We start from the raw sequence: 16,229 nt of genomic DNA on the forward strand, positions 1-16,229 counted from the left end.
TCATAATAATGACCTCTCTCTCTCTCTCTATCATAATAATGACCTCTCTCTCTCTCTCTATCATAATAATGACTCTCTCTCTCTCTCTCTATCATAATAATGACCTCTCTCTCTCTCTCTATCATAATAATGACTCTCTCTCTCTATCATAATAATGACCTCTCTCTCTCTCTCTCTATCATAATAATGACCTCTCTCTCTCTCTCTCTCTTGACTCCTCTCTCTCTCTCTCTCTATCATAATAATGACCTCTCTCTCTCTCTATCATAATAATGACTCTCTCTCTCTCTCTCTATCATAATAATGACCTCTCTCTCTCTCTCTATCATAATAATGACCTCTCTCTCTCTCTCTATCATAATAATGACCTCTCTCTCTCTCTATCATAATAATGACCTCTCTCTCTCTCTATCATAATAATGACCTCTCTCTCTCTCTATCATAATAATGACCTCTCTCTCTCTCTATCATAATAATGACCTCTCTCTCTCTCTATCATAATAATGACCTCTCTCTCTCTCTATCATAATAATGACCTCTCTCTCTCTCTATCATAATAATGACCTCTCTCTTATCATAATAATGACCTCTCTCTATCATAATAATGACCTCGCTCTCATAATAATGACCTCTCTCTCTCTCTCTCTATCATAATAATGACCTCTCTCTCTCTCTATCATAATAATTACCTCTCTCTCTCTCTATCATAATAATGACCTCTCTCTCTCTCTATCATAATAATGACCTCTCTCTCTCTCTCTCTATCATAATAATGACCTCTCTGTCTCTATCATAATAATGACCTCTCTCTTTCTCTCTATCATAATAATGACCTCTCTCTCTCTCTATCATAATAATGACCTCTCTCTCTCTCTATCATAATAATGACCTCTCTCTCTCTCTATCATAATACTGACCCCTCTCTCTCTCTATCATAATAATGACCTCTCTCTCTCTCTCTATCATAATAATGACCTCTCTCTCTCTCTATCATAATAATGACCTCTCTCTCTCTCTCTCTCTCTCTCTCTATCATAATAATGACCTCTCTCTCTCTATCATAATAATGACCTCTCTCTCTCTATCATAATAATGACCTCTCTCTCTCTATCATAATAATGACCTCTCTCTCTCTCTATCATAATAATGACCTCTCTCTCTCTCTATCATAATAATGACCTCTCTCTCTCTCTCTATCATAATAATGACCTCTCTCTCTCTCTATCATAATAATGACCTCTCTCTCTCTCTATCATAATAATGACCTCTCTCTCTCTCTATCATAATAATGACCTCTCTCTCTCTATCATAATAATGACCTCGCTCTCATAATAATGACCTCTCTCTCTCTCTCTCTATCATAATAATGACCTCTCTCTCTCTCTCTATCATAATAATGACCTCTCTCTCTCTCTATCATAATAATGACCTCTCTCTCTCTCTCTATCATAATAATGACCTCTCTCTCTCTCTCTCTATCATAATAATGACCTCTCTGTCTCTATCATAATAATGACCTCTCTCTTTCTCTCTATCATAATAATGACCTCTCTCTCTCTCTCTCTCTATCATAATAATGACCTCTCTCTCTCTCTATCATAATAATGACCTCTCTCTCTCTCTATCATAATACTGACCCCTCTCTCTCTCTATCATAATAATGACCTCTCTCTCTCTCTCTCTCTCTATCATAATAATGACCTCTCTCTCTCTCTCTCTCTCTCTATCATAATAATGACCTCTCTTCTCTCTCTCTCTCTCTCTCTCTCTCTATCATAATAATGACCTCTCTCTCTCTATCATAATAATGACCTCTCTCTCTCTATCATAATAATGACCTCTCTCTCTATCATAATAATGACCTCTCTCTCTCTATCATAATAATGACCTCTCTCTCTCTATCATAATAATGACCTCTCTCTCTCTATCATAATAATGACCTCTCTCTCTCTCTCTATCATAATAATGACCTCTCTCTCTCTCTCATAATAATGACCTCTCTCTCTCTATCATAATAATGACCTCTCTCTCTCTCTCTCTCTCTATCATAATAATGACCTCTCTCTCTCTCTCTCTCTCTCTCTATCATAATAATGACCTCTCTCTCTCTATCATAATAATGACCTCTCTCTCTCTCTATCATAATAATGATCTCTCTCTCTATCATAATAATGACCTCTCTCTCTCTCTATCATAATAATGACCTCTCTCTCTCTCTCTATCATAATACTGACCTCTCTCTCTCTATCATAATAATGACCTCTCTCTCTCTCTCTCTCTCTCTCTATCATAATAATGACCTCTCTCTCTCTCTATCATAATAATGACCTCTCTCTCTCTCTCTCTATCATAATAATGACCTCTCTCTCTCTCTATCATAATAATGACCTCTCTCTCTCTCTATCATAATAATGACCTCTCTCTCTCTATCATAATAATGACCTCTCTCTCTCTCTCTATCATAATAATGACCTCTATCATAATAATGACCTCTCTCTCTCTCTATCATAATAATTCTCTCTCTCTCCATAAGGTGGCCAGTAGTGGGGAGGTGACAGCTCCAAATTACTTCAGACTGGAGCAGCTGCAGGAGGAGTTCAACTTCCTCTCTGAGGAGGAAATTGAGCAGTCTCGCAGGTTCCGTCTGCTCCGGCTCAGAAACCAGGAGGTGGCTGAGTTCCGTAACTATAAATGTGTCCCTGCCCTGGAGCGGGAGGTCACTGATAAGGTGTTCCAGGTAAGGCACTGTATACTTTATAAGATTACTAATAAGGTTTAATTAGCCTGACAACATGTTCAACTTTATGATTTTTGTCCTTTTCAGGAATATGAGAGGAGATTGAGAGAAGGAGAAATCGTTGACACTAAGGATCACCTAGATGCACACAGAGTCCTGGTGGCCAAATACCTGCAGAAGGTGAGTAGACGTGTCGGGCAGTTAGCTTTGACTCTGGAGTCTTGTCTGTGTGGATCTGCTCATATTAATCATATTGATTTATTTGGCTCTCTCTGTCTTTCAGATTAGAGAATCAGTCATCAACCGCTTCCTCATCGCCAAGCATAATTTCCTCCTGTCTGACCTGGTCCAAGAAGAGGAAGTTCCTAGTATTGGGTAGATACATTTGTGCATTTTCATACTTGTGAAATCATATCAAGGCAGAATTTTTGTGCAAATATTCTTATATACTAGATAGAATATAGTCATTGTGCTTGTTTGAGTCATCAGTGTATTTAGGTAGGTAGCATCACATTATTTTGCTTTGCATGTGTGACGAGCTAGCATTTGCCCCAATACTTGCCTGGCTGTCTTTTTTGCATTGGATTGTTCAAATTGTTGTGCTCAAGTGTTCGTGTTTAGGTTAATGGGAATTGCAAGATGGGTTATAACCTGTTGTAAATCTGTCATAAAGACTGACAGGGTCTAAGTAGATCACAGAATAGATCACAGGCCAGAGGAATGAGTTTCTCTTTGGCCGGTGGGTCTCTGGAATATTTGATCTCAAACACTGCATTCCCCTGGCTGAAGAGATGTTCTCTTTTGGAGAATCTGAAAGCACGTTCTTCTATTTTTACACCACATCTGGATGTGACACTTAGCAGCCTTTATCAACACATGACATTGTAATTATTATCATCATTATAGTTATTTAAAATGTCACATTACTTTGCTTGTTCATTATTTGATCATCATTTTTTCTATGTCCCATTTCTCTGTTATGCTTTGCATTGACATATTTAGTGGTGCAGGCCCTGGGTATGTTCATAGGTCTTTTCTCCTCTTTTCACCATCCTCTGTTTGTGGCTGTTAGTTTGTTTCCTTTTAGTTTATTTATCATTAGACTGTACACTGTTAGAAAAAAGGATTCCAAAAGGGTTCTTTGGCTGTCTCCATAGGATAACCCTTTTTGGTTCCAAGGAGAATCCTTTTTGGTTCCAGGGAGAACCCTTTTTGGTTCTATGTAGAACCCTCTGTGGAAAGAGGCCTACATGGAACCCAAAAGGGTTCTACCTGGAATCAAGAAGGGTTCTACTATGGGGACAGCCGAAGAACCCTTTTAGGTTCTAGATAGCACCTTCTTTTCTGAGTATAGTGTTAGTGTCGTATATCAGGGTACTATTGGTATTTGTGTAAATCATCCCCCAACAGTAAGTAAACAGTTGGAAGATATAGAGTATGTATGTGGTAGTATGGTCTGTGTTTACCCTGGAAAGTGAAGGAGAAGATATTCTTCCTCTGGTTTCTCTGGAATGACAGCTGTTGTTTTGACCGTCAGGATTCTTGGACTGAATCTGTTCAAGCTGGCTGAACCCAAGCGGCCCCTGAAGCCTCAGAGGAAAGAGAGGAAGAAAGTAACAGCTCAGAATCTGTCTGACGGGGACATTAGATTACTTCTCAACATTATCCGGGCCTACGACATCCCCATCCGCAAGCCCCATGCCAGGTACGACCTCAGAACTTCTAGTCACATGCTGGGTATATTACATCTACAGACATCCATAAAACCTCACACATCTTCAGACATGAAAGAACAAGAAATATTTAATTTACTGCAGCAACGAGGTCATGCTGGAGAGTATTATGTGTACAACATTCCTGGACTATTTTAAACTCCTAATGCTTATCTCTTTTCCCAGCAAACCTGCTGTGGCATCTAAGTCGGTCCGCTCTTTCACTGAGACGTTTACAGCAGGCCAGTCATCCCAGAGTGCCATCCAGGGCAGCGATTGGCTCCTCAACCAGGTAACACATGTCTGCTCTTCACCTGGATCAGTGGCTGTAACTGCAGAATATTCCCTTAATGTGTGTGTATATTTGTCTGTATTAGTTTGTCTTACGTGTGTACAGTGAGGGAAAAAAGTATTTGATCCCCTGCTGATTTTGTACGTTTGCCCACTGACAAAGACATGATCAGTCTATAATTGTAATGGTAGGTTTATTTGAACAGTGAGAGACAGAATAACAACAACAAAATCCAGAAATTTTTTATAAATTGATTTGCATTTTAATGAGGGAAATAAGTATTTGACCCCTCTGCAAAACATGACTTAGTACTTTGTGGCAAAACCCTTGTTGGTAATCACAGAGGTCAGACGTTTCTTGTAGTTGGCCACCAGGTTTGCACACATCTCAGGAGGGATTTTGTCCCACTCCTCTTTGCAGATCTTCTCCAAGTCATTAGGGTTTCGAGGCTGACGTTCGGCAACTCAAACCTTCAGCTCCCTCCACAGATTTTCTATGGGATTAAGGGCTGGAGACTGGCTAGGCCACTCCAGGACCTTAATGTGCTTCTTCTTGAGCCACTCCTTTGTTGCCTTGGCTGTGTGTTTTGGGTCATTTTCATGCTGGAATACCCATCCACGACCCATTTTCAATGCCCTGGCTGAGGGAAGGAGGTTCTCACCCAAGATTTGACGGTACATGGCCCCGTCCATCGTCCCTTTGATGCGGTGAAGTTGTCCTGTCCCCTTAGCAGAAAAACACCCCCAAAGCATAATGTTTCCACCTCCATGTTTGACAGTGGCGATGGTGTTCTTGGGGTCATAGGCAGCATTCCTCCTCCTCCAAACACGGCGAGTTGAGTTGATGCCAAAGAGCTCGATTTTGGTCTCATCTGACCACAATGCTTTCACCCAGTTCTCCTCTGAATCATTCAGATGTTCATTGGCAAACTTCAGACGGGCCTGTATATGTGCTTTCTTGAGCAGGGGGACCTTGCGGGCGCTGCAGGATTTGAGTCCTTCACGGCGTAGTGTGTTACCAATTGTTTTCTTGGTGACTATGGTCCCAGCTGCCTTGAGATCATTGACAAGATCCTCCCGTGTAGTTCTGGGTTGATTCCTCACCGTTCTCATGATCATTGTAACTCCACGAGGTGAGATCTTGCATGGAGCCCCAGGCCGAGGGAGATTGACAGTTATTTTGTGTTTCTTCCATTTGCGAATAATCGCACCAACTGTTGTCACCTTCTCACCAAGCTGCTTGGTGATGGTCTTGTAGCCCATTCCAGGCTTGTGTAGGTCTACAATCTTGTCCCTGACATCCTTGGAGAGCTCTTTGGTCTTGGCCATGGTGGAGAGTTTGGAATCTGATTGAATGATTGCTTCTGTGGACAGGTGTCTTTTATACAGGTAACAAGCTGAGATTAGGAGCACTCCCTTTAAGAGTGTGCTCCTAATCTCAGCTCGTTACCTGTATAAAAGACACCTGGGAGCCAGAAATCTTTCTGATTGAGAGGGGGTCAAATACTTATTTCCCTCATTAAAATGCAAATCAATTTATAACATTCTTGACATGCGTTTTTCTGGATTGTTTTGTTGTTATTCTGTCTCTCACTGTTCAAATAAACCTACCATTAAAATTATAGACTGATCATTCCTTTGTCAGTGGGCAAACGTACAAAATCTGCAGGGGATCAAATACTTTTTTCCCTCACTGTGTGTGTTGTGAATCTGTGTTTTCCAGGTGCAGGTCAGGCCCTTTGTGGAGGTATCGTTCCAGCGCACGGTTCTTCAGACCACAACAGCAGACGGACCAAACCCCTGCTGGAACGAGGACCTGCAACTACCATTTAGGTGAGTGTGTGACTGGTCCATGACTGGTCTAAATTGGGACATCTCTTTGACCACACATAGTCAATTTCATGATCACATGTATGGTATTATCTATGAATGCTTTGTTTAGAAGATTTATCAAGCATTGTTTTTGTTTTTTTGCCACAGTGCCCCAAATGGAGACTACAGCACTGCTAGCCTGCAGTCAGTGAAAGATGAAGTCTTCATCAACATCTTTGATGAAGTCCATTATGAATTGGGAGGGGTGAGTAGGACATCACTAGAATGTGAATCAAAGGGACTTTCCATGCCCTCTGGCTCAGCAAAACATATTGCACATTACAGCATAGTTAACTACAGTATCCATACACTTTTCGTGTCATTATGTTTTATCAGTTTAAATCTTTCCTCTATTTTCAGGATGGAGAGGATAGGGGGAGGGAAGTCCACACACGGCTAGAGAAACACTGGCTGGGCTCTGTGAAGATTCCCTTCAGTACTATCTACTTCCAGTCCAGGGTAAGACTGACTGTCTATGACACCACACCACTGACTGACAGACAGACAGGGACTCACACTGACACAAGTAACTTACTGCTGTGGTTCTGTTGTCTGATCTGATCTGGCAGATTGACGGCACGTTTAAGGTGGACACCCCACCGGTGTTGCTGGGATACAGTAAGGAGCGCAGCATGGCCAGTGATGGTGGCTACGACGCTGTACGCAGTCTTAGTGAGGGAGCCTTCATCACACTCTTCATCACCATAGAACCACAGCTGGTACCTGGAGAGACTGTTAGGGAGAAGGTAAGCTCAGCCTGGCAGGCTGTCTCTCTGTCTGTCCTAGCTGTCTCCATGCTCTCTCTCTGTGTTTGGTCTGTCTGTCTTAGCTTTTCTGTTTTTTTAATTTACCAAATGCATGAGTTATTAACATTTCATTTCTTAATTATTTCTTTATTCTCTGAAAGAGTGGGATTTACGCCGATTTGTTTCTTTATTTTCTTTCATCTGTCCTTTGCTGCATTTGTTAGATGAAGGAAGTAAAGGTAACTGTTTACTGTTTACTGCAGTAAACTGTATGAACGGCATTAACATTGTGTTTTGATTAGATAGATGTTGAGTACAGCACACTGTGACTAATGTACCCAAGCAGTCTAACTGTCCATTGTTCAGCGGTCCCACATCAACATCCCTCCTCCCTCACAGTTATTAGTAGACTAGACACAAATAGATCCAGATCATCTGACTCTTGCTGATCTAAGTGTACTGCTGTAGCTTTATGGTGACCCCCCCACTCTACTCCTCTGACCTGAGACCCCTATCCCAGTTTGACAGCCAGGAGGGCGAGCGTCTACTGCTGGCGTCAGAGGTCTTTGAGAGGGACGCAGCAGTAAGTTACCCCGACCGTCCCTGCCTCACCACCGTCATCGACATCAACGGGAAGACCGTGTTCATCAGCCGCTACCTCCACCCCCTCAACCCCCCGCAGGAGCTGCTCGACGCCTTCCCCAACAGCCCCCAGGAGGCCACGGTCAGTCAGGTCTCCGCTGAGACAACACAGTCACTACTGATAATGGAGCCTCAGTCTGATTCCTGAGTTATAGCACTCTCAAGCTTTGACTGTTGCTTGATTTCATAGGTAGTCTCTCCCTCTCCTCCCCTCTCTCAAGGAGCTGATAGCTCGGTACGTGTCTCTCATCCCCTCTCTGCCTGATAGCGTCTCATTCGCTGGTGTCTGTGACCTGTGGAGCACCAGTGACGTGAGTGAAGCCGACAAATTTTCATAGACTCTGACATCATTGTAGATTTCAATAATCTTAGTAGAGGGCGGGTTCTGAGTAATTCTGGGTTTCCTTTTCCTGTTTGTAGCAATTCCTGACCCTGCTGGCGGGCGATGAGGAGGAACATGCTGTACTGCTCTGTAATTACTTCCTGTCTATGGGCAAGAAGGCGTGGCTCATCATCGGCAGCGCCATTCCTGAGGTGAGCAACACAAAGCTGGACAACATGACTTCAATCGAGTACAGGCTTAACGGAATGACAACAGAGACATCATTTTATTGAATAGTTTGGGGTAGGCCTCGTCTCTGAGGAATGCTCCTCAGAGCCAAATGCTGATGACAGGTTGCTCTATGTTGGGCAGCTGGCATCGAACCCCCACCCCCAATGACGGACGTTAAGGTTATTATGCTGGTGGTGGGGAGGTGAAAGGTCGTTGGAAGACTGTTACTGCAAAACATCAAGTGGGACAAGGTTTGAGTTGACATATACAGTGAGGGAAAAAAGTATTTGATCCCCTGCTGATTTTGTACGTTTGCCCACTGACAAAGAAATGATCAGTTTATAATTTTAATGGTAGGTTTATTTGAACAGTGAGAGATAGAATAACAACAACAAAATCGAGAAAAACGCATGTTATAAATTGATTTGTATTTTAATGAGGGAAATAAGTATTTGACCCCTCTGCAAAACATGACTTAGTACTTGGTGGCAAAACCCTTGTTGGCAATCACAGAGGTCAGACGTTTCTTGTAGTTGGCCACCAGGTTTGCACACATCTCAGGAGGGATTTTGTCCCACTCCTCTTTGCAGATCTTCTTCAAGTCATTAAGGTTTCGAGGCTGATGTTTGGCAACTCGAACCTTCAGCTCCCTCCACAGATTTTCTATGGGATTAAGGTCTGGAGACTGGCTAGGCCACTCCAGGACCTTAATGTGCTTCTTCTTGAGCCACTCCTTTGTTGCCTTGGCCGTGTGTTTTGGGTCATTGTCATGCTGGAATACCCATCCACGACCCATTTTCAATGCCCTGGCTGAGGGAAGGAGGTTCTCAACCAAGATTTGACGGTACATGGCCCCGTCCATCGTCCCTTTGATGCGGTGAAGTTGTCCTGTCCCCTTAGCAGAAATACACCCCCAAAGCATAATGTTTCCACCTCCATGTTTGACGGTGGGGATGGTGTTCTTGGGGTCATAGGCTGCATTTTTCCTCCTCCAAACATGGCGAGTTGAGTTGATACCAAAGAGCTCCATTTTGGTCTCATCTGACCACAACACTTTCACCCAGTTCTCCTCTGAATCATTCAGATGTTCATTGGCAAACTTCAGATGGCCCTTTATACAGTGGGGAAAAAAAGTATTTAGTCAGCCACCAATTGTGCAAGTTCTCCCACTTAAAAAGATGAGAGAGGCCTGTAATTTTCATCATAGGTACACGTCAAATATGAGAGACAAATTGTGGAAAAAAATTCCAGAAAATCACATTGTAGGATTTTTAAGGAATTTATTTGCAAATTATGGTGGAAAATAAGTATTTGGTCACCTACAAACAAGCAAGATTTCTGGCTCTCACAGACCTGTAACTTCTTCTTTAAGAGGCTCCTATGTCCTCCACTCGTTAACTGTATTAATGGCACCTGTTTGAACTTGTTATCAGTATAAAAGACACCTGTCCACAACCTCAAACAGTCACACTCCAAACTCCACTATGGCCAAGACCAAAGAGCTGTCAAAGGACACCAGAAACAAAATTGTAGACCTGCACCAGGCTGGGAAGACTGAATCTGCAATAGGTAAGCAGCTTGGTTTGAAGAAATCAACTGTGGGAGCAATTATTAGGAAATGGAAGGCATACAAGACCACTGATAATCTCCCTCGATCTGGGGCTCCACGCAAGATCTCACCCCGTGGGGTCAAAATGATCACAAGACCGGTGAGCAAAATCCCAGAACCACACGGGGGACCTAGTGAATGACCTGCAGAGAGCTGGGACCAAAGTAACAAAGCCTACCATCAGTAACACACTACGCCGCCAGGGACATAAATCCTGCAGTGCCCTGCTTAAGCCAGTACATGTCCAGGCCCGTGCTAGAGTGCATTTGGATGATCCAGAAGAGGATTGGGGAGAATGTCATATGGTCAGATGAAACCAAAATAGAACTTTTTGGTCAAAACTCAACTCGTCGTGTTTCGAGGGACAAAGAATGCTGAGTTGCATCCAAAGAACACCATACCTACTGTGAAGCATGGGGGTGGAAACATCATGCTTTGGGGCTGTTTTTCTGCAAAGGACCAGGACGACTGATCCGTGTAAAGGAAAGAATGAATGGGGCCATGTATCATGAGATTTTGAGTGAAAACCTCCTTCCATCAGCAAGGGCATTGAAGATGAAACGTGGCTGGGTCTTTCAGTATGACAATGATCCCAAACACACCGCCCGGGCAACGAAGGAGTGGCTTCGTAAGAAGCATTTCAAGGTCCTGGAATGGCCTAGCCAGTCTCCAGATCTCAACCCCATAGAAAATCTTTGGAGGGAGTTGAAAGTCCGTGTTGCCCAGCGACAGCCCCAAAACATCACGCTCTAGAGGAGATCTGCATGGAGAAAGGGCCAAAATACCGTGTGTGAAAACCTTGTGAAGACTTACAGAAAACGTTTGACCTGTGTCATTGCCAACAAAGGGTATATAACAAAGTATTGAGAAACTTTTGTTATTGACCAAATACTTATTTTCCACCATAATTTGCAAATAAATTCATAAAAAATCCTACAATGTGATTTTCTGGATTTTTTTTCCTCATTTTGTCTGTCATAGTTGACGTGTACCTATGATGAAAATTACAGGCCTCTCTCATCTTTTTAAGTGGGAGAACTTTCACAATTGGTGGCTGACTAAATACTTTTTTTCCCCACTGTATGTGCTTTCTTGAGCAGGGGGACCTTGCGGGCGCTGCAGGATTTCAGTCCTTCACGGCGTAGTGTGTTACCAATTGTTTTCTTGGTGACTATGGTCCCAGCTGCCTTGAGATCGTTGACAAGATCCTCCCGTGTAGTTCTGGGCTGATTCCTCACCGTTCTCATGATCATTGCAACTCCACGAGGTGAGATCTTGCATGGAGCCCCAGGCCGAGGGAGATTGACAGTTCTTTTGTGTTTCTTCCATTTGCGAATAATCGCACCAACTGTTGTCACCTTCTCACCAAGCTGCTTGGAGATGGTCTTGTAGCCCATTCCAGCCTTGTGTAAGTCTACAATCTTGTCCCTGACATCCTTGGAGAGCTCTTTGGTCTTGGCCATGGTGGAGAGTTTGGAATCTGATTGATTGATTGCTTCTGTGGACAGGTGTATTTTATACAGGTAACAAGCTGAGATTAGGAGCACTAATTAGTGTGCTCCTAATCTCAGCTCGTCACCTGTATAAAAGACACCTGGGAGCCAGAAATCTTTCTGATTGAGAGGGGGTCAAATACTTATTTCCCTCATTAAAATGCAAATCAATTTATAACATTTTTGACATGCGTTTTTCTGGATTGTTTTGTTGTTATTCTGTCTCTCACTCTTCAAATAAACCTACCATTAAAATTATAGACAGATAATTTATTTGTCAGTGGGCAAACGTACAAAATCAGCAGGGGATCAAATACGTTTTTCCCTCACTGTAAATACTCCCCTACATTCATGCCTATTGGTTGAAAGAAAGGAAAGTGATTATTGCACTTGTGAGCCAATAGGTTAATCAGCAACCATGGTGGAATTGCCTTAGTGTGCCATGCTAATAGTCTGAAGTTAATAGGTCAGTTAATTACATTCCACACGGTTGCTAATAGGAAAGGAGGAAAACTGATGAGGTAACATTATAGACACTACCCTATAAATACCTGCCATGCTGATGAGTGAGATAGGAAGTGATGTGAATTATAAGTTTACTAGATGAAAAGTGACAATCCATTCAGACCAGCCTTACTGATTGAATTTTCGTAACTACATTAGTCCAAAACAAATGTAAAGAACTGCATACTAGTGAAGACAGATTACCAACATTGACTTGTTTTACAGTTAGTCACCTGTTTCTAGGAAACCATACACAAAATTAATAATTTGAACAAATATTTAGGAAGAGGTCATAATTTCATATAGTCTGTGAAGGAAGAAACCACATGGAAAAAGTGGTAAGCAAGTTAGGTCCAAAAAACTGATTTTCACCAAGTCAAATGAATTTATTGTGTTAGAGGTTTCATGAAAAATAATAATAATAATAATAATACACTGCTCAAAAAAATAAAGGGAACACTAAAATAACACATCCTAGATCTGAATGAATGAAATAATCTTATTAAATACTTTTTTCTTTACATAGTTGAATGTGCTGTCAACAAAATCACACAAAAATGATCAATGGAAATCAAATTTATCAACCCATGGAGGTCTGGATTTGGAGTCACCCTCAAAATTAAAGTGGAAAACCACACTACAGGCTGATCCAACTTTGATGTAATGTCCTTAAAACAAGTCAAAATGAGGCTCAGTAGTGTGTGTGGCCTCCACGTGCCTGTATGACCTCCCTACAACGCCTGGGCATGCTCCTGATGAGGTGGCGGATGGTCTCCTGAGGGATCTCCTCCCAGACCTGGACTAAAGCATCCGCGCAACTCCTGGACAGTCTGTGGTGCAACGTGGCATTGGTGGATGGGTGAGACATGATGTCCCAGATGTGCTCAATTGGATTCAGGTCTGGGGAACGGGCGGGCCAGTCCATAGCATCAATGCCTTCCTCTTGCAGGAACTGCTGACACACTCCAGCCACATGAGGTCTAGCATTGTCTTGCATTAGGAGGAACCCAGGGCCAACCACACCAGCATATGGTCTCACAAGGGGTCTGAGGATCTCATCTCGGTACCTAATGGCAGTCAGGCTACCTCTGGCGAGCACATGGAGGGCTGTGCGGCCCCCAAAGAAATACCACCCCCACACCATGACTGACCCACCGCCAAACCGGTCATGCTAGAGGATGTTGCAGGCAGCAGAACGTTCTCCACGGCGTCTCCAGACTCTGTCACATCTGTCACATGTGCTCAGTGTGAACCTGCTTTCATCTGTGAAGAGCACAGGGCGCCAGTGGCGAATTTGCCAATCTTGGTGTTCTCTGGCAAATGCCAAACGTCCTGCACGGTGTTGGGCTGTAAGCACAACCCCCACCTGTGGACATCGGGCCCTCATACCACCCTCATGGAGTCTGTTTCTGACCATTTGAGCAGACACATGCACATTTGTGGCCTGCTGGAGGTCATTTTGCAGGGCTCTGGCAGTGCTCCTCCTGCTCCTCCTTGCACAAAGGCGGAGGTAGCGGTCCTGCTGCTGGGTTGTTGCCCTCCTACGGCCTCCTCCACGTCTCCTGATGTACTGGCCTGTCTCCTGGTAGCGCCTCCATGCTCTGGACACTACGCTGACAGACACAGCAAACCTTCTTGCCACAGCTCGCATTGATGTGCCATCCTGGATGAGCTGCACTACCTGAGCCACTTGTGTGGGTTGTAGACTCCGTCTCATGCTACCACTAGAGTGAAAGCACCGCCAGCATTCAAAAGTGACCAAAACATCAGCCAGGAAGCATAGGAACTGAGAAGTGGTCTGTGGTCACCACCTGCAGAACCACTTCTTTATTGGGGGTGTCTTGCTAATTGCCTATCATTTCCACCTGTTGTCTATTCCATTTGCACAACAGCATGTGAAATTTATTGTCAATCAGTGTTGCTTCCTAAGTGGACAGTTTGATTTCACAGAAGTGTGATTGACTTGGAGTTACATTGTGTTGTTTAAGTGTTCCCTTTATCTTTTTGAGCAGTGTAGGATGCTTGTATCTAAACCAAAGTAGATAATTGAAAGACTGTTCGGGTCTCTATAAGCTTCAATATGAGGGTCCTATACCTAGCATGAAAGTGTATCCCTGTAGCTGTGTGAGCTAATATAGTCAAAATGTTTGCTTTGGGGTAAGTTGAGTAAATGGCCATGGGGTAAACTGAGCCAATGGTTGAGCCAATGGCAAGTTGAGCAAATTGAAGTGTTTTCTTCCCAGGCGTAATGCAAGGCATTGTTGCTGGGATATGAGGTAACAACAGGGCCTATGTTAAAAGTGTTTGTTAGGTGTTAAACCATTTTAAAAATATGCTTAAAGTGATCAAAAGACAAAAATGTGTTCGTGATTGTGTTGAAATGTGTTTGGGATATAAAGATAGACATGGTTTTAAAAGGGTAGTGGTAATATTTCATTCAGTACAGACATTTGTAGGCGGCTCAACTTACCCCAAACCTGGGGTAAGTTGTGCCATGGGGTAAAAGTTGAGCCAAGAGACCACTTTTTTGGGGCAAGCTACGTTTTAAAAACTAATGTTTACATGTATACTGATTTCCAGGGACACACAACATCCTGTTAGAAAGAATACTATATTTCCGTAGTGATGCTGAATGTAGAAAATGGTTCAACTTACCCCACTCTCCCATACTATAACAGCCCTGTTCTGTGGTATCTGTTTTGTGAAATCTGTCACCTCCCTGTCATAGGGACCCACAGCGTACGTGCTGACCTATGAGCAGAGTCGCTACCTCATCTGGAACCCCAGCAGTGGTCAGTACTACGGTCAGTATGACACCTTCTGCCCTCTACAGACTGTGGGATGCCTGGTCAGCGCTGACAATGTGAGTCAGTATTCTAATCTAATCTACATGATATGGCTGAAGTAAGATGTTTTGTCTGAAAGGATTCTCTATAAACCATATTCACTCAATCTTCTGTCCTCTAGGTATGGTTCAACATTCAGGTGTACACCTCTCCACTGAGGATGAGTTTTGATGTCACCAAAGCCAAACTCTGGAAACCGTTCTTCTCCAGGGCCTTTCCAAACCCTGGGCTGTCCAGTGTTCAGGTGAGGCGAAGTGTGACCAGTGGTCACCACGCATGATTTATCTCTAAGACCTAGCCTCAGTATCTCTCTGGACTTTGACCTGTACAGTGCTTACCTGTGCCTTCTGTCTTCTCTTCTCTGTTTAGCCTGAGGAGCTGGTGTATCAACGCACAGACAAGGGAGTGGCTGCAGAGCTGCAGGACAGGCAAGTCATTTAACCTAGAAAGAATTCAACACATCATCATAGTGCATCACAGTATATGCATAATTATACACATAATACTAATACACCTCCACTTCTCTTAACATCTCCCTTACCTGTAGGGTTGAGAAGATTCTAAAAGAGAAGATCATGGAATGGCGGCCCCGCCACCCGACCCGCTGGAACCGCTACTGCACCTCCACCCTGCGCCACTTCCTTCCAAAGCTGGAGCTGAGCGGCGGGAGGGACGTGGCCGATGAGCACCGTCTGGAGTTACAGAGTCTACTAGGGGACTACAGGGTGAGTCTGGGCTGGGAGGGACAGGGGAGAGGCAGTCTATGGCTGGGAGGGACAGGGGAGAGGCAGTCTATGGCTGGGAGGGACAGGGGAATGGCTTATGACATAGTAGTCCTGGCATGGAGAGGTCCATAAAACATCCATTCAGTTCTTTGGACGAAATTATGAGCATTGCCTTTTGATGGTCATGGCACTGGCATTTGTTATTAGAGGGAGTTCCTCAGCCACCCAGAATGTTAGCTCATGCCATGGAAAGAAACGGTTGATCAGGCCATACACAGTGGTGGAAAAAGTACTCAATTGTCATACTTGAGTAAAAGTAAAGATACCTTAATAGAAAATGACTCAAGTAAAAGTGAAAATCACCCAATAAAATACTACTTGAGTAAAAGTCTAAAAGTATTGTTTTAAATATACTTAAGTATTAAAAGTAAATGGAATTGCTCAAATGTATTTAAGTATAAAAAGTAAAAACCATTTCAAATTCCTTATTTTAAGCAAA

The 16,229-nt window shown here is 43.2% G+C and overlaps 1 protein-coding gene across 2 annotated transcripts in view; it reads left to right on the forward strand.

Annotated features, from left to right (window-relative positions):
* The window catches only part of cc2d2a (coiled-coil and C2 domain containing 2A), a 28,074-nt gene that overhangs the window by 9,153 nt on the left and 2,692 nt on the right, over positions 1-16,229 (forward strand). For both annotated transcript variants that reach the window (XM_041839147.2, XM_041839148.2), the window contains 18 exons: positions 2,534-2,737; positions 2,825-2,917; positions 3,021-3,112; positions 3,740-3,754; positions 4,275-4,442; positions 4,636-4,741; positions 6,464-6,573; positions 6,721-6,817; positions 6,973-7,071; positions 7,182-7,358; positions 7,583-7,597; positions 7,879-8,082; positions 8,222-8,311; positions 8,421-8,534; positions 14,888-15,022; positions 15,127-15,249; positions 15,375-15,433; positions 15,553-15,730. In XM_041839147.2, coding sequence (XP_041695081.2) covers positions 2,534-2,737; positions 2,825-2,917; positions 3,021-3,112; positions 3,740-3,754; positions 4,275-4,442; positions 4,636-4,741; positions 6,464-6,573; positions 6,721-6,817; positions 6,973-7,071; positions 7,182-7,358; positions 7,583-7,597; positions 7,879-8,082; positions 8,222-8,311; positions 8,421-8,534; positions 14,888-15,022; positions 15,127-15,249; positions 15,375-15,433; positions 15,553-15,730 — 2,079 coding nt within the window. The remainder of the gene's footprint in view (positions 1-2,533; positions 2,738-2,824; positions 2,918-3,020; positions 3,113-3,739; positions 3,755-4,274; positions 4,443-4,635; positions 4,742-6,463; positions 6,574-6,720; positions 6,818-6,972; positions 7,072-7,181; positions 7,359-7,582; positions 7,598-7,878; positions 8,083-8,221; positions 8,312-8,420; positions 8,535-14,887; positions 15,023-15,126; positions 15,250-15,374; positions 15,434-15,552; positions 15,731-16,229) is intronic.

The sequence above is a fragment of the Coregonus clupeaformis genome, chromosome 20 (assembly GCF_020615455.1).
Source record: "Coregonus clupeaformis isolate EN_2021a chromosome 20, ASM2061545v1, whole genome shotgun sequence".
NCBI classification, from domain to species: Eukaryota; Metazoa; Chordata; class Actinopteri; order Salmoniformes; family Salmonidae; genus Coregonus; species Coregonus clupeaformis.